A 26,304-nucleotide genomic window follows, 5' to 3' on the forward strand; every position below is an offset into this window, starting at 1 on the left:
GTTTATTGCCTTTTGATTAATGCATGATATTGTTGTTTTTAGTTGTGGCGCCATTGTACTTTGACTGTCTTATCTATCTTATCTTATCTTATTTATTTATTTATTGTAGTTATGCCTCTTTCTTCCGGTACCACTCTACCACGACTTTCCCTTTTGCTATTCCTGTTTTCATCTTGTTTTATATATGTTTGCACCTATCTGACCTTTTATCTTGTCCTCTCTTAAAGCCGAGGGTCTTTCGGAAACAGCCGCCCTACCTTTCAAGGTGGGGGTTAGGTCTGCGTACACTCTACCCTCCCCAGACCCCACATTATGGGATTATACTGGGTTTGTTGTTGTTGTTGTTGTTGTTTCATAAAATAATGCACTTAAAAATAAAGATAATAATAATTTCTTGAAGTACTAAGAATACTATGTTTCAATGGTATGAAACTTGTGAGGAAAGCTTTCAGGAATTGAAAACTTGATTGGCTACTGCTTCAACATTGACCCTACCATAGGGTACAAAGGTTTTTATTTATTTATTTTGATGCATCCAAAGTTGGGCTTGGTTGTGTATTAATGCATATGGGGAAGGTTATAGCTTATATCGCCGGACAACTTAAAATTTATGAGAGAAATTATCCGAGTCATGATCTCGAGTTGGCAGCATAGTATAGATTCAGAATTTGGAGGATATATTGAGAGCTTGTGTCATGAAATTCAAAGGAATTTTGGGATGACCACTTGCCTTTCATCGAGTTTGTGTACAATAGCAATTATCACTCGAGTGTTTTGATGGCTCTTTATAGGCAAAGGTGTAGATATCTGATTGGTTGGTTTGAATTTGGTGAAGCCGAGTTGATAGGACCAGACTTATTTCATCAGGCTATGGAGAAGCTGAAGATTATTCAAGAGAGGTTGAAAACTGTGAAGACTCATCAAAAGTCCTCTATTGATGTTAGGCGAAGAGATTTGGAGTTAGAGGTAAATGATTGGGTTTGCTTTAAGGTTTCATCCGTGAAGGGTGTTATGAGATTCGGAAATAAAGTAAAGCTCATTCCCTGCTACATTAGTACCTATTGAATTTCGAACATAATTTGTAATGTAGCTTATGAGTTAGAGCTACCATCAGAGTTAGCAGTTGTTAATCCAGTATTTCACATATCTATGTTAAAAAAAGTGATTAGGTCATCCTTCACTCATTGTGCCTATAGAAAGAATTATTGTGAAGGATAGCGTGTCCTTTGAAGAGATTCCAGTTTAGATCTTAGATCGTCAAGTTCGCAAGTTGAGAAACAAAGAAGTTGCATCAGTCAAAATTCTTTAGAGGAATCGATTTGTTGAAGAGGCTAGGTGGGAAGCCAAAGAAGATATGAAAGATACATGCCATCATTGTGTGATAAGTGCTTTGGTTTCTGCATTGCATTCATGCCTTATGTAACTTTCTAGGTTGATCATCTCAAGGGGGAGATATTGTAATGCCCCAAATATTCTAGCTCAGATTAGATCAGAAAAGACTTGAAATTTTTCCCGAACTTTGTTTTTACGGACTTAAAAATTTCCCTTGTCTCAGTATATTTTCTACACCCAATGTTTAGAAACTTCATAAAGTCAGCCAGACTTTCTAGAGACTTCTATGGTTTGTAGAAGTTTGTACGATTCGTAGAAGGTCGTAAATGGCTCTACCCAGATGTTAAGAGGGTTACTTTGGTCTTTTTCCACCCTTTCTAACCCTAAACAACAATGGTTTTACACCTAATTAAGTCTCTTAATAGTACTATTCGACCCTTTTTCTCTAAAAATATTTTCCTAGACTTAGAGCAAGGTTTCAAGTGGAGAAAGCTAGGGTTTCAAGTACGTTCTTCAATTTTCTTCAGGAATCTAGTTCTTCCAGGTATGTAAGACTACAGATAGTGTTGTACTAAGTTTGTTCTCATGCCCTACATCTAAATTTAGTCAACAAAATTTAAACCTAGGGTTTTAACCTAATCTTTTCTTGAATTTCAAGTTTTCTATTATTCTTTATTATTGAATTCGAATCCCTATCGTTGAACTTATGATTCTTTATGTGATTTTAGTTCTTGATTGTTGTTCATGCTTATTTTTCACATGAACCCTATTTGAGTTGTTTAAAGATTTTACATTGTTATATATTATACATTGTTTTCAGTTAAAGTAAAAGTACTTCTAAGTCATAAGTGAAATTTTTTTTAAGGGAACTTGGATGTTCTAAATGCATTACTTTATTTTGGAAAGAGCATTGCTATTTCTAAAGATACCATATGAGTTTTAGAAGAGAAGTTCAATCATTCAAAGTAAAGTTTCGTATAACTTCAAAGAAGTAACTTTGAGCATTGAATCAACACATGCAATATTATTATTATGAGCGTTAATACATATTTTGCAAGTAGTATTGAACACAAATTTTGATAAGAGTTAAGATAACTCAAACCCCATAAACTGCATCGCCAGCGTGGATAGAATTGTGCCGTTGATTCGGATGACTTCTCACCCAGCCTCGATTAGGGCTTTCTAGATGGATCCATAAGTTAATGTTTTTTCCTATGCTCTGGCAAGGTGTATGATGTCTCTAGCAATGTGTACAAAATATTGTATCATTACGAGGTTAATAGTGATGGTTGTCGGTTAGAGGAACTATCCAAGAAAAGTAAAGTTATTATTTTAAAATTTGCATTATTGCCTTATTTAGCCCATCGGGATTTCGATCGCCATGTTACAATTAGGTCCTAGGTCAGATCATGACACAAGCTCATGGCTACCTCAAAGGAAACTATTCATAAGTAATAATTGAAATAAATGTGATTCCTCCAAAAGTAAGGAGGTCTCACCATTATCAGGAAGGGAAATAGATCTTCAATGGAGCGCTCTCTAGCACCTGAATCTGCATCATAAAATGATGTAGGCCAAATGACGTCATTACATTGAATGTACTAGTATGTAAGCTGAAAAAAACACAATAATACTCCCTGAGACCCTCTAGGGCCTAACTATCAACATGTTTCTTCAATTTTAATCAAGGGTCGCGCGCACCCCACACTTAAGCTCAACATGTGTTCCTTAGCTCCAAATTTAGGTACTCAGACTTCCCCTAAATCTGCAAAAACAAAACAACACACTTAAAAGTTTTAAGATAAGTTTTGAGCTATATTTTTACAATGTATGTTAGGTAATTATACTTTTATGAACTTTATGTCGTTTCACCAGCCTTTACAATTATGGTAAGTCGTTGACCTTTATGCATTTTCGCTTGAAAAAGTGGTCATTTTGGGTCTGAATTCCTTGTTTCAGCTTGGACTTGTTTCATATTTGGGTGATACAAGAAACGGCAGTTATTTTATTCAAGCAATCTACTAATAGAGTTTTTTTTACTTTTTCAAGCTTGGACAACTTCTTCTTCGTGCTGCGAGGGCCTTTTCATGACCCGATCAATTATATGTTGCTTCGCTGCTGGTAGGTCTACTTAGGTTAGTGTTCCGAATCTCAGCTCTTATGAATCGAACTAGGTCCAATAAGAATCATTGGTTCCCTCTGCTGTCCATTGCTTGTTTATTCAGCTAATTTTACTAGTTTTGCCGCAAAGAAAAGATAAAAACCGCACCTTCCTTGCCAAACGATTACCATATTACATTTAGTTGTGTTCAATTATATTCCTTTCTCTTCCACCATACTAATTGACCAACATCTTATGCAAGGCACAACAAGCATCTAATGCTTCCAATTTCAAGGCTATATTAGAAGCACCTGCAAAACCCAAGACCAGTATTCTATCCAATTTCAGGACATAAAAACATCGTGTGAGATAAAAGTCCTTCACAGAATAGCCATTCCATTAAACGGTAGCATCCCCAGCAAGAATTTCTAAGGTCTAATATTGAGATAATTTAAGCACTGAACTTTGAAATGATACAACACCATAGCTTTGATTTGTAAAAATAACATAAAAATGGTTTCAGAGCAGATGCAGTAAAAGAAGAAAAAAGAATGCATTATTTCAATATCAACGACACAACAAGAAATGTGAACTGCATAAATAGTGTAAACTGAAAAGTTTGTTTTGGGGCATCTGAATGATGCTTGGATAAACAAATGGAGATTCATTATATTCTCTTTTGTTATTCTCGGCTATGAATGAGTTTTTAGGGTAACTGCACATCTTTAAGAACATGTCCGCAAAAAAAGGAAATTGCCAAATAAAATGTATGCCGCTTGCTTATGCAAGACCCCTCTGTTTGAACACATCAAGCATTGTGACCCCAATTTTAGCAGGAGACTCGCATACTGTAACCCCAGCTTCCTTGAGAGCCTTTATCTTGTCCTGTGCTGTTCCCTTTCCACCAGATACAATGGCTGCATAAGCAAAACAGATCACGGTTAAGAAAAGGAAATTTAGACATCTTTTTACAGCACATGCAATATTTTACAGCACATGCAATATTCATTCTTCAAAATAATAATACAAGAAATCACGAACCGAAAGGCGCTGAGAGTTGCTTCTTGCTAGTAATGACTATTGTGTTCTTTTCAACTAAGGGGGGTGGGGAATGTATATAACAGACAAACAGTTCTTCAAATTAAAATATGCGTAAAGGACGGATTGATTAAATGCAATTAATCAAAGTACTACACCAATCTTAATTGAAAAACACAAGTTCATTAACAATTTCCTGCCCATATTTTGTCTAGATTAGTACAAGCCATTCATTGCAGAGAAGCTGAACCAGAACAGTACCTCCAGCATGACCCATTCGTCGTCCAGGAGGAGCAGTTAGTCCAGCAATAAATGCAACAACAGGCTTTTGAGTTCCACTTTCCTGTTTCAAGAATCGAAAGACACATTCCCCACCATGTTAAAACAATACAAAAATAAGATATTTAAGAACATATCACAGCTCAATGACATGGCAAATATCCGAACATTCAGAAAATGCAGACATTTTCTCTACTTTTTTATATTTTCTGTCAACAATATAGCGAATGCATGCTTAATAAATAACTGCTCCAGATAATTCAGGAGAGGGATGAAGATTTACGATATTATCAAATAAGGATTCATAAAAAGTAGGTACAGACAGAAATTCAATAAAGCATAAATTAGTCTGGAGAAAATACAGTATCATTCCTTGATATTCCTCAATACTTTGTACGATATAATTTTGGGATGACTAACGATGGATCTTTGCAATTTCCTGGGAAGGGGAGGCCGTGAAGACATAATCTTTCATATTGCCCAAGACAATACATTTACTGTGAAATTTGAAACTAATCCTGGTCTAGGTACTAACTTAAATTACAAGCGAAATGTTACCATTTGCTATATGGCGTTATCATGGTTTGACTATCAAAGAATGATCTTCCAAACAAAGTAGTGGACCAAGATGTGAAGTCACCATAAGAAAATGATGACCCAGCAAAGAGCATACCATTTGTTTCATCACATACAAGATTGACCAGAGCATCATAACAAAACTTGCATCCTAATTGCAAATAGTACTTTGTGATAGATATTACTATTACAAAATATCACTAACCTTTATCAAGGCTGCAGCATCTTCTTCTGCTGTACCACCGATCTCACCAATAAGAACTATACCTGACACGCAACAGGCACATATAACCTAGTGTTAACAAATTGAAAAGCATCACAATGTGTCTAGGTCTACTGGGGTTGAGATGCAAGCAAAGTAAAAAGACAAGCTTCAGTGAATCCACAAGGAAGAAAAACAAAAATATACATATATAATGCATGGAAAAAGTCACCAGAAATACAAACAATAATATCAATAAAGGAATTGGATAAACTTCAACTACTGAAATTTACGAAGTAAACAAGTTCATAAAACAATTTCAAATTTAGATTTAGATGAAAGTTAATTTAGGTTTGGTGACTAGTTTTCTTGTGCTAAACATCTAATTTCAAATTCCTAATTACTAAGATATTCATTCATGGTATTTCTTAACAGCTAAAATATATCACTACGTCAACCACATTCATTGCTTACTTAAATTCACCATCTTCAAGAAATAGCTTATGGATAATTAGTTTTATGTTTTTTATAAAAACATAATAATATATTTAATATATAAGATCTGAAAATGTCAAGTTTTTTGGGTCGGGTTTAGATTAAAAGAGGAAATTGGGTAATTTTAATTGAAATTGGGTACTTTTAGTTGATTTGGGGCTTTCCATCCAATTGAGGGGTACAGGTGACAAGTTTGTAGACGGCGAGCATAAAAATAACTTCACTTTAACAGTAAGGATAAAGTCAACTAATAAATGAAAGTTAAGGGGTAAAAAACATTATGTGGTATATATTTTATAATATGCTTTTAATATATATATATATATATATATATATATATATATATATATATATTCGTTACTACATGAAGGGTTATTTTCTTCATTTAATAGCTCCACATATTTCTGACACATCCTATCCCGCATAACATATGCATGTATTACTAATGAGGACAAGTAAATTCGTTACCAACAACAACATACCCAGTGGAATTCCGCTAAGTGTGGTCTAGGGAGGGTAGAGCGTACGCAGACCTTATCATTACCTCAAGGAGGTAGAGAAGCTGTTCCCGAAAGACCCTCGGCTCAAGTGCGTCAAACCCAAGTAAAAGATTAAGAAACAATAAAGATAACATAGCAATGAATATGAAAGTCTACAGTGGAGAAACAATGTTAACAGCAAAAAAGTACGATAATAGAGACACGATACACCACACAATACGCTGATCCTCCATAAATCCCTCCCCCCGTTAACCTTCTACCCTAATACACGTCCTTCACTCCTTCCTATCTAGGGTCAAGTCCTCGGTAATATGGAGTTGTGCCAAATTCTGTCTAATCACCTCTCCCCAATACTTCTTCGGCCTACCTCTACCCCTCCGATTCCCCCCTACAACCATCCTCTCACAGCTCATCACTGGAGCGTCAACACACCTCCTTCGCACATGTCCAAATTGGTTACCAAATACATTATTAACTGTACTTGAACAGTACGCAGAGACTAAGTAGGTAACAAAACAAATTATTAGCTATGCTGAATTATACATGGATATTAGTTTTCCTTGTACACCAAACTAAACAGACCCTTAAGAGTATGTACGAAAGCACTATCTAAACAAAGAGCTCAACTTGTGTTGCACCTAGCTTCATGGTTTAAGTGCACCTCACATAAATCATGAGCAAAACAATGTAATCAGATAAAAAATATCTCAGCCTACTACTCATTTGTGTACAGATCTTCGGACTCATTCCCTGTCTCAACACATACTTTCAAGGAATACTTCTTTTGAGGTTAATCCTAATCATGCAGACATCTCGAAGGATGCTGGGGGCGGTCAATTATGGATTTAGCAAAACCACTTTTTCCCATCTGTCTGGGTTTTGCTTCCTGTCTTTTGTTAAAAGCACTTTTGCATTTTAAGTTTCATATTCTACCAGCTTTTAAATGCTGTTTAACTCTGAGTCAGTGCATCTTAAAATGTAATTATATGATCTGTTAACTACAAAAAAATAAACATCAAACTTCAATTTTTACGTTGGTGGTGTCAAGACCTGTTCGTGTGATCCTTGACTAATACACCAGGCAATCTGCTACAACCCACAAGCACGTGTTAAGTAAGAGAATTAGCATTACTCATCAGCGAAGAAACGCACAGAGCATCAAAAAGAAAAAAGTGAAGGGTAGAGGGGCAGGCCCATTATCCCCAACTTTCAAGGCTGGGTTTAGTCCTAAATGGGTTGGCACTAGGCGAATTTCTCGGTCAAAAAAATATGCATTGACCATCTTCATAAATGACCGAAAGAACTGCTGTCTAAGTAATAATCTCGACTTAGATGAGCAAATATGCTTCAAGAAAGTCTACCTTCTGTCTGTGGATCAGCAATAAATCTCTCTAAGCAATCGACAAAATTTGTACCATTAAAAGGGTCACCACCAATCCCTACACAAGTTGACTGTCCAAGACCAACAGCAGTTGTCTGAAAAACCTAAACAACGCAACATAGAGTAATGTAAGTTTCATTCTGATTCAGATAGTGATGGTTCCAAATCTTGCTTTTCGAGAGAAAGATTCCCAACAAAGATCAGATGCAACAAATACAGACTGTTAAAGGTTGAAAGCAATTCTAGTTTAACCGAGCCTTAAGACACTCATATTCATTGGATTTTGGGCGATATAGACACTTCAAATAATAAAAATCTTACTGCACCATATGAAGCAGAGGTAGAAACAATATGTACAATTTAAACTGTCAGCAAACATTCCTGGAAAGAGAAAATCTTACTGCTTCATATGTCAATGTACCAGATCGAGAAACAATTCCAATACGTCCAGGTTTGTGAATGTATCCAGGCATAATTCCAATTTTGCACTCGCCTGGTTTGATAATACCTGGGCAATTTGGACCAATCAGCCGAGTTCTCGATTGCTTCTTAAGAGCAGCTTTTACGCGAACCTGTAGGGTTGAACAGAAAATCAAACATTAGAAGGAAGTTACAGAAACATTAAGTGTGTAATGATTTTTGTTAGGAGCTCTAAGGTTGCAAAGCAATCACATGAGCTTATATATGAATAAATACCCATAAAAGTGGAACTCCCCCCATTGAACTTGTATTTCACCCACCTAAATATAGGTTTATGTCTTGCAACCAAGACAATCAGTCAAATTTTGTTTCTGTAATTTCTTATTGGATCAAACAGCTAGAACCTAGAGTTTCAACTTTCAAGTGCATCAGAACCAGTAATGCAATTGAATATTTACACCCGCATACCTCCCAATTATATAGTAACTAAGTACGAGCAAAATCAACTATCAAAAAGTCTTAACCAGAAGGGGGGTTGACTGAAATGCCACTTGTTTAGCTTGTAGATATAACGTTTCATTTGCTCGTCTAACAGAGGTCACAAGATTTTACATTTTCCTACTTGATCAAAATCTTAGTTTGAGGTGACATCTCATTTACGGCAAAGGAGAAGTAATTCCAAGCCACCTGTCTTGCGAACTTCTATGATGTATGCCATCGGAACCTCACTTCTCAGTAATTAGCACTATATTGCGGCCTGTATTTTCTGAAAAGGCTGCTTTCCAGCCTGGATTTTCTCGCATTTCATTCCTCACCTCTCCGCTTCTAATAAATCAGTTTGTGTCTAACAGTTATGGTTATGTACTTCTACTATTTTTTCCCATAGGAAGTCATTTCACATCAACCATGGCACTGCACTATAACTGTCCCATATCAAGCAAGTCTTAAGTTGATCAACTCTACTATGGGTGATACCGAATGAGTATTCTCTCCACTGCCAATCAATTAATCTGATCCCTATTTCAGGATAGCTCATTCCAGTTTGACATCTATAATGGCAAAGAAAATCTTTACAAATTATACCAATTTACTTTCTGAACTTCATATTACCTAAAATGAAGGTTCAACTGAAATCAACTTCTTCCTACACCCCTCTCCATACAAAAACAAATGCAGATATACTCTAAATTTTGAAGATAGACAAGACCTTTTGATGTCATTGCTGCTGCATGTGTCCTCATGATTTCAAAATTTACAGTGCTTCCTCAAGTCTTTTTTTTTTTTTTTTTTTGGGGGGGGGGGGGGGGGGGGGGTTCAAGGGTAACTCATGTTTCTCATTATAATATTCCATATAGCAATTCCTCTGTAAACAACATATCATTAAGTGATCATTCGCCACAACGAAAGAAAGGGGGGTGAGAAGGACCCTTATCCATGTCACAACCTTGTAAACTATTCCAAACAACGTTCCTCAGACACCACTTTGTGAGATTACACAGGGTATGTTGTTGTTGTTGTTGCTGCCCAGACCCACGTACCGGGTCTGATACGAGGTTGAATTCTGCATTTTTATAAATTTTAGGATTTTGGGTATGGATACGAGTGCAGATAGGGGTGTTGAGTTACAGCTAATAAATATATGAAAATAATATATATGACGAATAGTTATTTAAGATTGTTGAGAAATAACTTGTATTTTGATTAACAGGGTGATCTAAATATTGATTAGGTTAAATCAGAAATGACAATTACATAATTATAAATTGATAAAAGAGTAGTATCTTTTTTATATTAGAATTCAGGGATATGGTAGGAGTATGGGTACAGGTGTTAAGATACAACAAATAAATGCATATTACTACATATATAAGCTTATAGTTTGACAATAAATTGTAGTCATTAAAATAAAGCTAGTATAATTAAATTCTATGTGAACACTTATATTTTAGTCATAAGTTATCTAGTATATGCAAAGTCTTGTAGTGCTTTATGTGAATATGTGTATGACATAAACCAAAAATCAAACCACATTCCCTATACACATATACTTCTTGGCCACAGGTGTAGTCAAAGTACCCAAGTTATGTTGACTAAATTCGGTGTGGATCCCACACCTGTGTTGAATTGACACAATTTGCGGCAAGTAATTTGAAGCAGTGTTTAGATAGGTGTTCCTGTGGCGAGCCTTGGTGCTGGGCGTAGTAAAAATGGGTCGGGGCAATCTGTGGGGGAGAAAGTATCATGAGGTGCAAGCCCCATCAATTTGGGCATACACTTAGGCATTGGGTGAATTTTTGTTTGGATCGTAAGACCAAAAGACCTCTCCTAATTACTATTAAAATTGCTAAACAAGTGCTTAAATTAATACCCAAAAACATAAAATTTAGCTTGTTATTAAATTTTAACAAGTTAAAAAGCTTAAAAATCTAAATATATTTTATTCTAAGCACTAAGTTTTATTTTTTCTCTTCGTCCTTCACGGGGTAAAAGGGGAAAATGATCAATGTGCAAACTTCAAAGAAAAAACGCATCATCCTTCATCACTCGCTCTAGTTTGATGCTTCTGATTGTAGGTTTTTCTTCATATTTCTTTTTTTACAGGTTAATAATTTATACTCACTTTTTTAAAAAAAGTCTAAAGTCTTTTCAGGAGATGCATGGATGCCCCAGTACGGAGGTTTGAGAGGTTGACTCTGGATGGATTCAAGAGATGTAGAAGTAGACCGAAGAACAATTGGGAGTGGTGATTAGATAGGACATGGAGCAATTGCATCTCACTAAAGATATGACCTTACATAAGAAGATGTGAAGGACACGGATTAAGGTAGAAGGGTAGTAGCTTGGAGAGTCTCCATACTCATCGGTAGGAGTGTGTGCACTTGTTGTCCATTCTAGTAGTCGTAGTATTACTTTTGTTTCTTGCTCTTTGATTTCTATTACTATATATTGTTTCATGTATATTGATTATAGTATTATTTTGTTGTAGTATTGTTCTGCTACTATCTATTGTTTTATTATTGTCTATTGTTTCTTTTATTTCGATTACTTCTTTTTCTAGACTGTTTTTATTTTTGAGCCGAGGGTCAATTGAAAACAACTGCTCTACCTCTGAAGTAGGTTTGCATATATTCTACCCTCCCTAGACCCCACTGTGGGACTACACTAGGTATGTTGTTGTAATTAGGCTTTTGAGATAGGCAGTTCTAAATATATTGTTTGGTCAAGTGTTGATTTTGATTAACGTTTTAAGATGAAGCAGTCCTATGTACATTTCAACTTTTTTTTATTTTTTGAATTTTCTATAATTTCTATGTAATTTTTTAATTATTTATTTTAATTATATTAATTTATAAAATATTAAAAGTTAAAGAAACACGAGGCTTATGCCCCAGTGCCTCGAGGCTTATACCTCACCACGTATCAGGTAAAACGTCTCGCCTCGCGCTCGCGCCTTTTAAAACATTGATTTGAAGGGTCCGAGCAACATAGGTTTCAACAGTTTTGAAGTCTAAACTTCCACAACAAAAGAAATATACAGATGCAATCCTCCAAAGTATAATCCAAGAAGGCGCAACAATGTTCCCCTACAACTGCTCCCCACTCTCCACCTCATTTGTCAGTGAACTAGAACCTTGAGTCCAGAATAAAAGCAAGATCAACTGGAAAACATCCATATACATATAGTGAAAGAAAGTCACTGGCTCAAGCTCATAAAGGGTCCAAAAGCATAAAACGGGAATATCAGACTAACTATAATGATTGTTTTTGTTGATAGATATCATATTACTTTCAAACAATTACTAAAATCAAACAGAAAAAAAGCAAAAATCATCTGAAGAAACATTTTCTGTCAATGAGCACCCTGATAAGTCTTTGATAGGACTCGTGAGTTTCAAGGCATCATCAAATACACCCCCCCAATGATAAAATAACATTAAGAGCCTGTTTATACATAAAAGTTTGCTTTTTCAAATAGTCAATTTTTTTAGTCCAACTTGAAGTTGAGTTTTTCAAGTTTGAAAAATTTGATCTAACTACTTTTTCAAGTAAAAAAGAATTCCTCTCAAACATCTTAAAAAAAAATTCAAGTGAAATGCATGTCCAAACTCAACTTTAATTTCCATATATCCTTTTTCAACTTAACTTCAAATAATATTTTTTTAAAATATCATCAAACTCATATCCAACCACCTACTAAATGTTCTAAAATCTTGTGCAAGCATAGAATAGAATGCACTCAGTAGATCGACACCCAGCAGAAATTTTTCAACATAAGTCAATGAGTTAGATAACAAGAATTTATTGCACAAAATGGGGTAACCCTGGCATAGAACAAGTATAAGTTCTGGGTTTCAAATAAATCATTAGTCATATGCATTGTTTTTCCTCTTTTTGGGTGGTGGAATAAGAGAGAATTTAGTAGATAGGACTTCTATCTTACCATATCATGCTGAGGAATCCCCTCCGTTATGCAGACAACTAAGTCCAACTCAGCTTCCATGGCCTCCATAATAGCTGCAGCAGCAAACAGTGGAGGAACATAAACCACTGAAGCATTAGCCTTTGTCTCTGCTTTTGCCTCTGCAACAGTATTAAAAACAGGAAGCCCCAAATGTTCTGTTCCACCCTTCTTGGGGGTCACTCCGCCAACCTATTAAGGCACACAAGCCATACATGAGGAATTTAGAAAAACCTATTTACTTTTTAAAAAATAGTAAAAAATAAAAACTATTTTCTAGCCTCAATGACTTTCAGTTTCCTTAAAAATAAGAGCATTCTATTACAACAATAAGAAAAGAACTTTTCTATCAACTCCTGAATAAAATGTACCTATATCTATTGTAGATACAAGTTGTTCATACATGGTAATTCATTTTTAACTTCAATTTTATGCCTTCCATAGATACTTCATACATAATTTTCATTTTCTTCATGCACTAGATTACATAGGAGACGGAAGAAAGGAATCAAAAAGTTTTGAGGAAACCAAATGTTATCATGGGAGAAAGAGTTACCTTGCTAAGAATTGGTTGCTGAGAAACAAATAGAAAGCTACTCCATTGATTTTCTTAACCTTTATTAGAGGACTTCCAACTTACTCCAGTCCAGCCACCCTTGAATACAATCAATTTACACTCCAAAAACTTTCATGATATAATAGGCAACTATCCTGTATAATCACTTCAGCTAGGGTAAGTGTAAGAGCTAACTGCCAATTTTAGAGCATTTATTTCCTCAATGCTAACTCAAAATGAGCAAGACGGTACAACAGTGAATAATCACTCTTCCTTCTAATTGGTTGATAAAAATGAAAGAGAAGTTACATAAATATAAATTCATGGCAAAAACAAAAACCGTATAGAATCGACAGGGGATCCACAAAACTGTAACCACATCATAGATATCAAAGCAGGAGAATGTCATTTCACATGGATCACCTCAACAAACAAATAAATAAGAAAGCCGATGTGTAGGTGAAAGATGGGATACCATTGTAGTACCATATTCAATGGCTTGCTCAGTGTGGAAAGTGCCGTTTTTGCCGGTGATGCCTTGACATATGACGCGGGTGTTTTTATCAATGAAAACAGCGGGCGGTAGTGGTGGCGATCCAAAATGGCGATACTGATGCCACAAAGGAGAAGCAGATATCGTCGGACTGCTAGGGTTAAGCTTTGTACTAAAGTTAGAGATTAGTCTTGTGGCTTGGCGAGCCATGGATTCCGATGCCCTTTCTCTCTAAACCAGAATCTGCTTTGGTACCGTGGTGTTTAGGTTTTGTGCACCAAAGGAAAAGTCTTTTCTTTCAATCACAAACGACTTCCTTTCCGGATCAACAAAACTTTCCGGGTTCCATGAAAATGAGTCCTTTATTTGCTCTCTTGTTTGTTGCTGGAAGCGTTTGGATAAGCTTAAAAAAAGTAATTTTTATGAACTAGTTTTAGAATTTTGAACTACTGAAAGTTATTTTTATAAATAAGCAATTGAGTGTTTGGATAAAAGTGCTTATGTTGAAAATAAGTGTTTGAATTTTAGAGTTAAAAGAATAAAAAGGGTAGTTTGGGAATTTAGTTAAAATATAAGTAATATAAAAGTAATTTCTATGATCAAACAAAATGATTTTAAGCACTTAGAAAAAAAGTTAGAAATCCTAACTTTTCATTTTTGACTGACTTTAAGAACTTTATGGTTTAAAGTTAGCATTAGACAAACACGTCCAAAAACTAAAAAGGGGCTTTATCCAAACGGGCTCTAGTTTAGTGTAAGATTTAAGTGGTTTGATTTGGTCAAATAAGATTAAATAAAAAGTATATTTGATTAGAGTAATTAAAATTTTGGGGGTATATTAATATTTCAAATCTTTGAAAAGTCTTTCCTATCTTTTTAAATTTCAAATATTGAAAATTCCCTCTATTATATTTTTAATTTTACTTTCTCTCTCTTTATTTATTTTTCAAATTTCTCTCTCTTTCATCTTCTTCTTTTTTCTCTTTTCCTTTGTCACAATCCAAGAGGGTATCCTAAGCGTGGTCAGCACTCGGAGATCATTGCTGGCTCCAACCAAATCACTTAGTCTGTCACTCATTCAATCACTCAACGGAAGACTTGACTCAATAGATCGTTAACTCAAGTGACATTTAGAAACATCATCATCAATAAATAAATAATAGATTAAAATACTCAAAGTATAGTGTAACTCAACGTCATAAACTCAATAATAAAATTATGGTTTAAAAAGAGACTCTGAAAGAACTCTTCTACTCAACTTTACTCTATCTATGAAGTCTCTATCAACTCTTCAGAAAGTGTCGAACCAAGCTCACGGCTACCTCAAAAGGAACTACTCAAAGCGATGAATGGAATAGATATGATTCCTCCGAAAGTAAGGAAGTCTCACAACTATCAAGATAGAAATGGATCTTCAATGGAACATCTATTGATGATCTCTAATACCTGTATCTGCATCATAAAAATGACGCAGGACAAATGACGTCAGTACATGAAATGTACGAGTATGTAAAATAACTGAAAAAAAACTTACTCAAAGATACTCAACTCATCTCATAGGACTCAACTCTGAAAATGGCTCAACTTAATAAGGCATGCAATAAAATAATACAATGCTTGAAATGACATGTAATAATAGATGCGGCTCAGTATATAAAAATATAATACTTTACTCTTAGGGAGTTTCTCTAACCGACAACCATCACTTATGAGCTAGTGATGATACAACGAAGCAATGTCGTTGTCACATCCATCTGATACCTTGTTAGGGTAAAGGACATCACATCTCTGGATTCACAATCAATCAAAGTCCATCATTTTGGGACTTGAGAAGCATGGCCTCTATCCTATGTTGGGTACGTAATTTATGTTCTCACCCCATATCAGTGCCCAATACTACCCCCAAAATACTTTATTATGCTCATATACATCAAGTGAGTAAAATACTCAAAATACTCATTTAGTCTCTTTTGGACTTTTAATTTAAACATCAAACTCATCTCAAAACATCATCACCTCTTCACCAATCATTTTTTACAAACAAACATCATTTACATCGTCATCAAAACATCTTTCTCAAAATCTTCAACTCCTTTCAACTCATCTCATCTCTTTAAAATAGGTATAATCTCATCTCAGTAAATGCATTTAAAAATATATGAATTTAACTTCTTAACTCAATCTCAAAATAGGTATTTTAATGTAATAATTCTTGACTCATTTATACTCAAAATATTCATGCTCAAAATAATAATTAAGAGACTTCTCAAAGTCAACTTATTCTCAATCAAACACTTTCACAAATTATATTTTAAAAACTCCATCATTGCATAATATAACAAAAATAAAATCTCAATTTGCGGTGATCACTTAAGAGACCAGCGGGTGTTCGCTTAAGCGACACCTGAGGGTCGTTTTAAGGTTTAATTTTTAGTTATTTCTTTAATTTTAAAGATCGATTTCTCTCTCAATTTTGTGGTAATTTGAGTGATTCCAACGGCTATTTCTCGTGGTATTTCAAGGGGAACCCAGTGGGGTGTCCAGAATTAAGAATAAAGACTTTGTTTGAGGTAAAATTCCCCATTCCCCCTGATTTTAGTAGTTTTAGGGCTAAGTTGATTAGTATGGTGCATGTGTGTTTTTTAAAACTATTTTAGTGTTAGAAATGTATTTCCTTTTGGAATACAAGCTAGGTTTAGCATCTAGGACCTATTCTCGGAGTCAATTTTATAAATTACTAAGCGGGTCCCATAATTTCCGATTTTGACTTCAAAATTGGTCCGTCTCCGAATTCGTTGATTTTAGTATCAAAATAATCGTATTGATGATGTGATTAACATTTTGTTAGCATGGCGGTGATTGAAGGAGTTTTGGAGGACAAGAGCTTTATTATGGTGGATTCGGAGCGCCCATGATCGGCTTCGAGGTAGGCTACGGTCTCCCCCTTGACTGAACTCTATTAGATATCATATAGTATACTTTACATGTAACATAGGTGAGTATTTTCCGAGATTAGCATTCTCCTCACTTGATCCCGTTCTGTTGTTCCCAAGTGAGCTTTAGGTTAGAATAGTCCCGTGAAATCCTTAGATTAGGTCGTAAGCTTTGGTTTTGGTGGCGACTTAGCATTTATTATCCTGTTTTGGATCGATATTAATGGCCTTAGTCTAGGTTTGGGCCTTAGGAGCCTTATCATATGGTTATTGCCCTCTTAGCTAGGCGTAGATTTTGGTAGGGCTTATTATGGATAGGATACCCCCTTTTATGCTAGTGCCTGAGATCTATGAGGCTCATCATAACCATAGGTTTGGCTTAGCGGTGCTGGTTGGGAGCTGAGGTGGCTTATTTTGGGGTAAGGCATCATACGTAGAGATATTTCTCCCCCTTTATGATTTGAAGCCATGCCTCGATTGTTTTGCTTTTATTTAGCGGTAGACTCATGATGCCATCTTATCTATTAACTATTGTTGGGCTTGAGGCCATCTTCAAAGAGCAATTGGATCCCAGGTTAGTCCCTTGACTTGTTGTATGCTAGGACCTGGTATTTCCTTTTGGCTGTGTGTATCTTGTTTGAATGCTGGTAATGACATGCTTGCATTGTTTGAGCATATTCACTCATTTTATGGTACGATCCCGGTATTTCATTGGTTTTTAACTACTTTTTTGAGAAGGATTTCTCACACTTTTTCTACTTTTAAACTGGTTTTAGCTGGAGTCGTGCCACCTAGATACTTCGTCGCTGGTTTTGGAAACTTATGAGGCGTCGTGGACGTGCTACTTTTTCTACTTGAGGCATAGGAGGCATTTGGGATACGCTCAATTTTACTTGTCTATTTGGCGATGCCCTTTCTTATCCCACCAATGCCCCCGGGTTTACTCTTGCTAGCTGGGCCATGCCCGTAGGAGTTTACTGGCTGGATAGGCAGACCCTTTTCAAGGTGCTCACGGTTGAGGTTACTGATTTACTGATATTTGGCCTAGTGATGCCCTTTCTACATCGGCTTGGTTGCTCACTCTCCGGTACCACTATAGAGATTCTATTTATCTATGTAAGACTTGGTTTGGGCCTAGACAGTGTATACAGACTTCCCGTATCCCTTATGGGCCCCTTTGGCCAGTGCACCACTGAACTGTATGAGGGAGTCGCATGAATCCTACCTGGTAGGACGAGGGCCGAGGTGAGTTTATACACTTGTGGTTGTTGATCTCTGAGAGCCATCGATGATGTCACTGGATTTTACTACAAACTTGCATTCACTAGCATTGCCTATCACCAGCATACTTGTATGGTGTGGTCTCCTAATTTTATGGGGGGAGGGGGTATGTTTGTCATTGTTTGTACCTTCTGGGGGTATGTGTGCCCGGTCGGTTAGTGTCTAATTATACATGGTCTTGTCTCTGTGATTATATGGTTAGAGTTGTCAGTTAGCACTGTATTTTTATTAATAGACTCCTATGATTTTTCTTCTATAAATACTCTATTTCGTCACTACATCAAATTAATTTATTTAACCCAGTCAGCCTCTGAATCGTAAGCTATGATCCACAAAAGTTATAGGTAATGATGTTGGGGTTATTTATAAATTTGCATCAAATAATTTAGACCATCCTATGAAGAGTTATACCCAAAATACAGAAGAAGTATCATTTTCACCGAGAATTGGAACACCACATATAAAGTTTTAGGGAGTGCTACACTCTCTTCGTCTATTTTTTTCTTCTTCTTATCTTCTTCAGCTTCTTTTTTTATGGTCTTTGTTGCCGGTGTTATTGTTGCCGACGTTCATCGATTTTCATTGCGCTCTTTTTATTTATTTATTTATTTTCGGCCATTATTTTTACAACATATTGCAACATGTTAACAATATGTCGCAACATGTTAGCAATTTGTTGTAATATGTTAGCAATATATTGCAACGGGTTGTATGTTGCAATAGATGGAACATATATTGCAACAAGTAGAACATATGTTGCAACAAATGGGACGTATATTGTAACTTATGTCATTAGCTGTTGTAACATATGTCCCATATGTTACAATAGATAGGACACCTATTGCAACATATGGCTTAGTTGTTGCAACAACTTTAGCAGTTGTAAGGTGAAGGAAAGGGTGGTTATGGCGGCAAAAAAGTGTTGATATTGGTGGTAACAGTGAAGGTAGAGGTGGTGATTGTTATGATGAAGGAGAAGGAGGTGGCAACGGTGGTGGTGGAGGAGGAAGTGGTGATAGTGATGGATGAAGAAGAGGAAGAATTGATGGTGGTAGAGGTGGTGATAACAACAAAGGTAGAGGTGGTGGTTATTGTGGCAGCGATGGTGGAGGAGAAGAAAGTACAACGGTGGTGGTGGAAGATGAGTAGGTGGTAGTTATGGAGGAAGAAGAGAAAGAATTGATGGTGATGAAGGTGGTGATGACGGCGGTGACGGCGACAGACGGGCAGGGGATAGCAACGGCAGAAGGGTAGGGTAGGAAGGTAGAGAGGGGAGGGGGAAGAGGTAGGATGGAAAAGATAGGGCATTTGTGTAAATAATAAAATTTGAGGGTTTTAAAATTAGTGTCATTAGGATTAATCTTAAAATTGTCATCTCTACTCAATAATTAAGACTTGAGTCACTTTTTCTTAATTTAAAAACTCTTTTGTCACCATTAGTTAAAATTATTTTGTATGTGTATCTTATGTTTGGTATCACTTATAAAATTATGTGTAAAAACAATAATTATTTAAAAATATTTATAAATTAAAATAAATGTTATATCTATTTAAATGATAATAATTTCATATAGGAAGATATAGAAGTTACTTATAAAAATGTGAACTTTTTTTTTTACATATTTTTAATTATTTTATTTATTTAGTTAGTTATTTTATTTACCATAATTTACATATGATTTATATAAGATAAAAATATTGATTTTAAAGTCTTAAATGCTAAAACTTTTAATATAATTCAAATAAAAAAAGATTTAAGGAACAAATTTTTTGTCAATTTTAAAGTAATAAATATTAGGAGTTTTTACTAATTACAAATAAGTTGTAATTTTAATATCTGGAACTTTGTTGTAAAATATAAGCAATATAGAATAACATAAGGTAAGATGTATAGACAAAAGATATGAGAGAGAATGTCATTCTTATTGCTTTCTTTTAAGTAATCTATCTCTTTCCTAGTAGTATACTATTTATAAGTTACAAGTAGTCTTCTCAAGTTACAACACTTAAATAAGTTCATTCATTTAGTACATGATTTGCCAAAGAAGTTACGAAAGGGACATCTACATTCAATGAATTTATAACACTTCTTCTTGGATGTTCATAAGTGTGTCTCGTTAAAACCTTACTAAGAAAAATTCAGTGGAAAAAAATCTAGTGAAGGAAAAATAATACACACATCTTGTAACATGTCTTGAGTGTTGCCTCGTTAAAAATCTTATTAGAAAAATCCAATTGATACAAAATCTTGATTAAGGAAAAAGAGTATAACATGTATTTTACTCCCCCAGATGTAAACATTATTTAATATGTCGAAGATGACACATCCCAATCTTTTATGCCTGTCACAATGCAAGTTTATACCCTAGTTTTGATCGGGACTTAAGATCACGACTGACCCCAAGTGGACCCTTTGTACTGGCATGCTACTATTGAAGTAAACTGTCCTTCTATGAAGTGCAAGCAGAAGCTAAAACATACTTAACTGAAACAAATACTTAACATATATTTGAATGAAATGACTAAAAATCTATGGAACTGAACATCAAATATCTTAATAAAAACCTCTACTAACAGGGATAAAAAAGTTTGTCGGGACATGGCCCCTACCTACCTTAAAAAAAAATTGTTCTAACACAAAACCTAGCTACTGACTACTCCATGGGGTCCCTGAATGAGGAGGATTCACTAACTAGTGACTGGGAAAAAATGCACCTATCTAGCCACGATTCTGAAAGCAAACACTTGAATCTATATCATAATAGAATGCAACACAGAGAAAAGTATGCGTTCAGAATGTGGAATATATTAATTATGTAAAGTGACATTAAACATATTCATTTCAAGTGGCAACATGTAACAAGAATCAATGAGTTTTCAATAATCATAAACATACTGAAATAAATGAAAGACATATTTAGATCTGTGTATAAATAACATTTGAGAATCTAACCTTTACATATATAAAGGTGAATCTACTTATGTAGCTCTGAACTGAAAATAGAAGATGTCATATTGGAGAAATCATGATGATAAATTAGTGTATAGCATAAATATTGGAGAGTTTCTTACAAACAACATACACCATATGAGCTCATGATACCCACTTTATAATCCCAATTGAAAGGGATTTTCTATACCTTGCCAAGGTATAAAACATATCTATCAGGTGTTGATCCACTAACTGAGTCTTTTGGGCTAAAGGAGTTGACCTACTAGCAGTATACTCAAATACTATTATGGAAATAGTTGTGGGACTTTGAGTTTTCTGGACTTGCGTCCTCTCGGTGCTAATCCTCCCAAAATAATATGCATCTATTGATATCTCATAAATAGGTAAATTGTATATATGTTTTAATCAAGTGTGAGTTTAATCTCAAAATCACACCTCAAATAATCTGTACTGCAACTGTAATCTGTATCATGCTAATCTTATGCTTGAAAATCATTAAGGTTAAGAAAATCGTAGAAATTATGCTAAACTGATTCAATAAGATTTGAAAACTAAAGTAAACCAATCAAAAACATGAGCTTATGAGGATAGGTAAACACGATAACTTGAATTCTAAAAAAATATAGAAATATTTGAAAGAAAATACAACTTAGGAATGAGAATTAAAGGATGCTCTCATTCAATCCTTATATACCTTAGTGATGAAACATGAAGAAGAACCTTGCAGAAGGAACCCTAGCTAGGTGTTTCTTGAAGATTCTTGAGCGTGAAGTTTTGTGAGAGGATGAGAGAGTCTTAAATGATGAAAACTGATTTTCTAACCCACCTAAGATGTTGTAAAGTCATTTAGATAACTCCTTAAAGGTTTTAAGATAAAAATACTCTCATCTAAAATAAAATTGGTGAAAGTTCTTGTTGTATCATTGTCGGAGTGATGGACTGTCGTTTAAGTGATGGGTCATCACTCAGACCATCATCTATTGGCCAATTTCAAGCTTACTGGTTCAGTGTGATGCACCTTTTTGATGGGTCATCATTCTGGCAATCACTCGTTGTTGGACTAGAGAATCTTTAGTAAATGAATCATAACTTTTCAAGACTCAGATTAACGAACGGTTAGTGATGTTGGAAAGAAGACTCATAAACCTTTAATTTGATAGGTTTTGGGTCACCTAACTCATCATATTAAAAGAGATATGATCGTTTGAAGTTGATCCTTGCATGATCTCATGAAAAAACTTAATTGTAGGGAAGTTTTGAACTTGATTTAGTGCTAGAGGTTCTTTATGACCCTAATTCATGTATAATTGACTTTCCACACTTAGGAATTGATCTTAACACATATATACAATTAAAAACCATTAAGTTTGGGCCTATACGCATTTTGAAAATGGTTCAGGCCATTGCTTAGAAGTTGTTGGATGTTACAATATTCCCCCTCTGGGATTAGTCATCCTTTCTGAACAAAACTCTCTAATAAGGGCATAACCTTTTAAAGGAAGACACAAGGCACGAACATTACGTAAGAACTAAAACACTTAAACATGAAGTATAGTGCTGAATCTTCGTCATAAGAAATGAACAACTGCGGGTTCTCACATAGCCTCTTCGACTTCCCACATAGCCTCTTCAATGAATTAATTTCTCCATAAAATCTTTACTGACCTTGCCTCTTTGGTTCTCAACTTTTTAATCTGATGTTGTAGAATCTAAACTAGTACCTCCACAAAAGATAAACTATGATGATCTAGAATCTAAACTGGTACCTCCACAAAGGATAAACTATCTTTTACCCTAATAGTCTCCAAAGGAACCATCAAGCCCCAAAATTGGGAGAGGGCGAGATTGGCCTCGATATTGACTGAATTAAGAAGTCATCTATATAACATCTAAAGCTGTAACACTTGAGCTAATCAGGCCACCTACCACAACAACTTGGACCAATAAGGTCCAACTAAGTAAGCACATATACAAATCATACTTCCCTAATGGAGAACTATATGCTAATCAAGTCATAATGGTGACCTTGCATAGCTGAATGTCCATCTCGGTGGTATATTAAGTGAATAGACATCTGCTCACCAGACATGCACACCATGGTGGAGTAATAATTGGGTAAATATTTTCCTACCAGACATCGCTGCCGTGGTGGTATAGTGAACTATAGCTGTAGCTATACTATATCTGCGTACCGACATTACCCCATAGTGTAACATAAAGTCATAAAAATTATCACCCACTGAGTCGACCATGCTCATATCGAGTATAATTAATAAATATAGAAAATATGCAAGTTGACTCCAAGACTGCGGCCTCAATAGGTCTCTTCAAGACTTGTGAATTATAACTATGTCCATGTAACATATAAAGCTTTCAAATATCATATAATTATACATACTCAATACTTAAACAATCTTAAAAAGGTGTATATGTTATAAGGAATCTAGTAGGCTTATGAATGATGTACTAAAGATGTTTCTGCCTCCTTAGCTTATAGATTTAACAAGAGCACATATATTTATATTTCTATGTAATCCACTAATATTTAGGATCTGCATATATACATATAAATCCTGCTCATAAGGTGCCTTCTTTACATATGCCGATAATTATACAATTGAAATTTCATTATTAACTTATCGTATCAATAATCACAAATAATGTTTGATTCTTTGGCCTTACTCACATGAAAACATGGAACTCATAACCACAACTATTTCTTATCTCCAAATTCAATTTTCAATTACGAAAACAATTGTATATATATATATATATATATCGTCATTTACGTCTCATTCCTATATCATAAATACTTAAAACAATTATGGACCATCACCATATCTTTACAACCTTTTAACAGAACCATATGATACCTTAATATGAGTTTTAAACATAGGAACACTAGTCCTTCCAACAACGTAGATTCGTGCTTGAAAATGAAGGAAAGAAGCATCATTACATACCTTGATTTTTTCCTTTAATGTAATATTGCGGTTGAATTATCCCTTGAACCTCCAATATAAACCAAAAGACAATGAAAATCCAACTTTAAACAATTACACAACAAATCCAAGTCATGTCGTCAATTTAATAAACACATGATGGGCACAAACTCAAAAAACATTCAAATTAATCAGTGTTGTTGGTATTCAATCCTCCGAATTACAAAATTCTATACACTACACTTTAATGACTCCAACACACTAACCTGCAGCTACAAACAACTTCACATACTCTCTACTTACCAAATACATCAATAAAAATTGGTGAAACTTGGACTCACGGTTTCCTATCGCCATCCCATGGGTCCTACTAGTAAAATATAGCTAAAACATCAAAAACATCAGATACATGAGAGTAGGAAACTTGATCATACCTTAACTTGAGAAAATAAAGTCTCTTAAGCTTACCCTAACCAAGGAGAAAGGCTGTCCTGAGTAAATTCTAAACTTGGTTGAGAACAAAACTTGATTTTTGGTTGATTTCTCAACTAGGGATTTTGGAGAGGAGAAGGCTTGAAGAAATAGAAAAGAGGGGATTCTAAAATTAGTTGGGATCAATATCTAATGAATTAAACTTGTTCATATAAGTTCTAAAGTATTTAGACCTTAACATGTGTCGGTCACGTGCTCAGCGCGGCCAATTTCGACCTCTGCGCAATTCGTAGTAAAACACATATATCTATTTACTCTAAAGTCGTATTGATCAGAGGTTTTATTCATTGGAAACTAGACACAACTATCGTTAATTTGATATGTAGTAGACCTTCTAACTATTTATATACAGGGAGATATACCTGTCCCAATTTAGACTATATATGAGATCATATGAAATCATCCGTCATGACATGACCTTTAATTTGTACTATTATTCCAAAATTTCCTTGGGCCTCTAAGTTTGGTATAACACTTATTGTGAAATACTATAAGTAATACTCAATATGACCGCCCATTTAAAATCATAATGTCTCAATAACTCATCAACCAACTATGTAAGGTAAAAAATACAATTTTTGACGCATACATCTTTAGCTTAGTGAGTTAGTTGCCTTAAAATATACGAGGTATTACATCCTCCCCTTCTTAGAAACATTCATCCTCGAATGAGGGTTAACCTTTCTTTAACACATTTCTAAAATTCATAACATTAACTTAAGATAATGATTAGTCAAGTACGTACCTCGATATTATATTGGTGTTGGAAATAAATGAGGATACTTTTGTCTCATTTCTTCCTTTGATTCCCAAGTCAGCTCCTCAATATTATTACTTCGATACAATACTTTAATTGAGGCGACTTCTCTAGTTATAAACTTTTTGACATGATGATGAAGAATAGCAATCGGGACCTCTGTATAGGTTATTTCCTCTAAAATTTGAACCTCATTAGGCGGTATAATACATTTCAGATCTCCTATGCACTTACGTAACATCGATATATGAAACATGGGATGGACTGCTCCTAAATCTGGAGCTAACTCCAACTCATAGGCCACCTTTCCTATCTTGCGAATAACTCTATAGGGTACAACATATCTAGCGCTTAACTTGCCTTTCCTGCCAAAAAGCATAATGCCTTTCATAGGCGATACTTTTAGAAAGACCCAATCATCAACTGCAAACTCTAGCGCTTGACTGCGCATATCGACATAAGACTTTTGTTGGCTCTATACCATATGAAGCCTATCTCTAATAAGCTTTACTTTATCAATATCTTGCTGCACTAAATCTGGTCCTAATAACTTTGCCTCACTAAGTTCAAACCACCCTACTGTGATCTACACTTCCGCCCATATAATGATTTATAAGGAGCTATTTTAATACTCGTATGGTAGCTATTATTATATGCAAGGTCAATCAAAGGTATATGATCATCCCAACTTCCCTTGAAGTCTATTACACAGGTACACAACATATCTTCAAGTGTCTGAATAGTGCATTCAGCTTGTCCATTGGTCTGAGGATAGAATGCGTTACTTAGACTCACTTGGGTACCTAGACCTTTCTGGAAGCATTTCCAAAAGTTTGCTATACACTATGCACCTCTATCTGAAATAATAGACAGTGGGATTTCATGTAGGCGAACTATCTCACGTATATAAAGTTTTGCATAATCTTCTATAACATAAGTAGTCCTAACCGACAAAAAGTGAGCTGATTTTGTTAATTTATCTACAATCACCCAGATAGAATCATGCTTCCTCTTCGACTGAGGTAAATCATTATGAAATCCATGTTAATTACCTCCTATTTCCATGATGGAATTTTTATATTTTGAGTTTGGACTCTTGGACTTTTGTGCTTGA

The 26,304-nt window shown here is 35.0% G+C and overlaps 1 protein-coding gene across 1 annotated transcript; it reads right to left on the minus strand.

The window, feature by feature from the left end:
• Positions 1-3,969: 3,969 nt before the first annotated feature.
• Positions 3,970-14,179, minus strand: LOC129873228 (succinate--CoA ligase [ADP-forming] subunit alpha-2, mitochondrial). Its single transcript, XM_055948277.1, has 7 exons — positions 13,815-14,179; positions 12,766-12,975; positions 8,306-8,476; positions 7,885-8,008; positions 5,532-5,593; positions 4,733-4,814; positions 3,970-4,350 (listed from the first exon to the last, which is right to left on the minus strand). The coding sequence occupies exons 1-7, from the start codon at positions 14,040-14,042 to the stop codon at positions 4,214-4,216; spliced, it is 1,014 nt and encodes a 337-aa protein (XP_055804252.1). The 5' UTR covers positions 14,043-14,179; the 3' UTR covers positions 3,970-4,213.
• Positions 14,180-26,304: the final 12,125 nt, after the last annotated feature.

The sequence above is a fragment of the Solanum dulcamara genome, chromosome 11 (assembly GCF_947179165.1).
Source record: "Solanum dulcamara chromosome 11, daSolDulc1.2, whole genome shotgun sequence".
NCBI classification, from domain to species: Eukaryota; Viridiplantae; Streptophyta; class Magnoliopsida; order Solanales; family Solanaceae; genus Solanum; species Solanum dulcamara.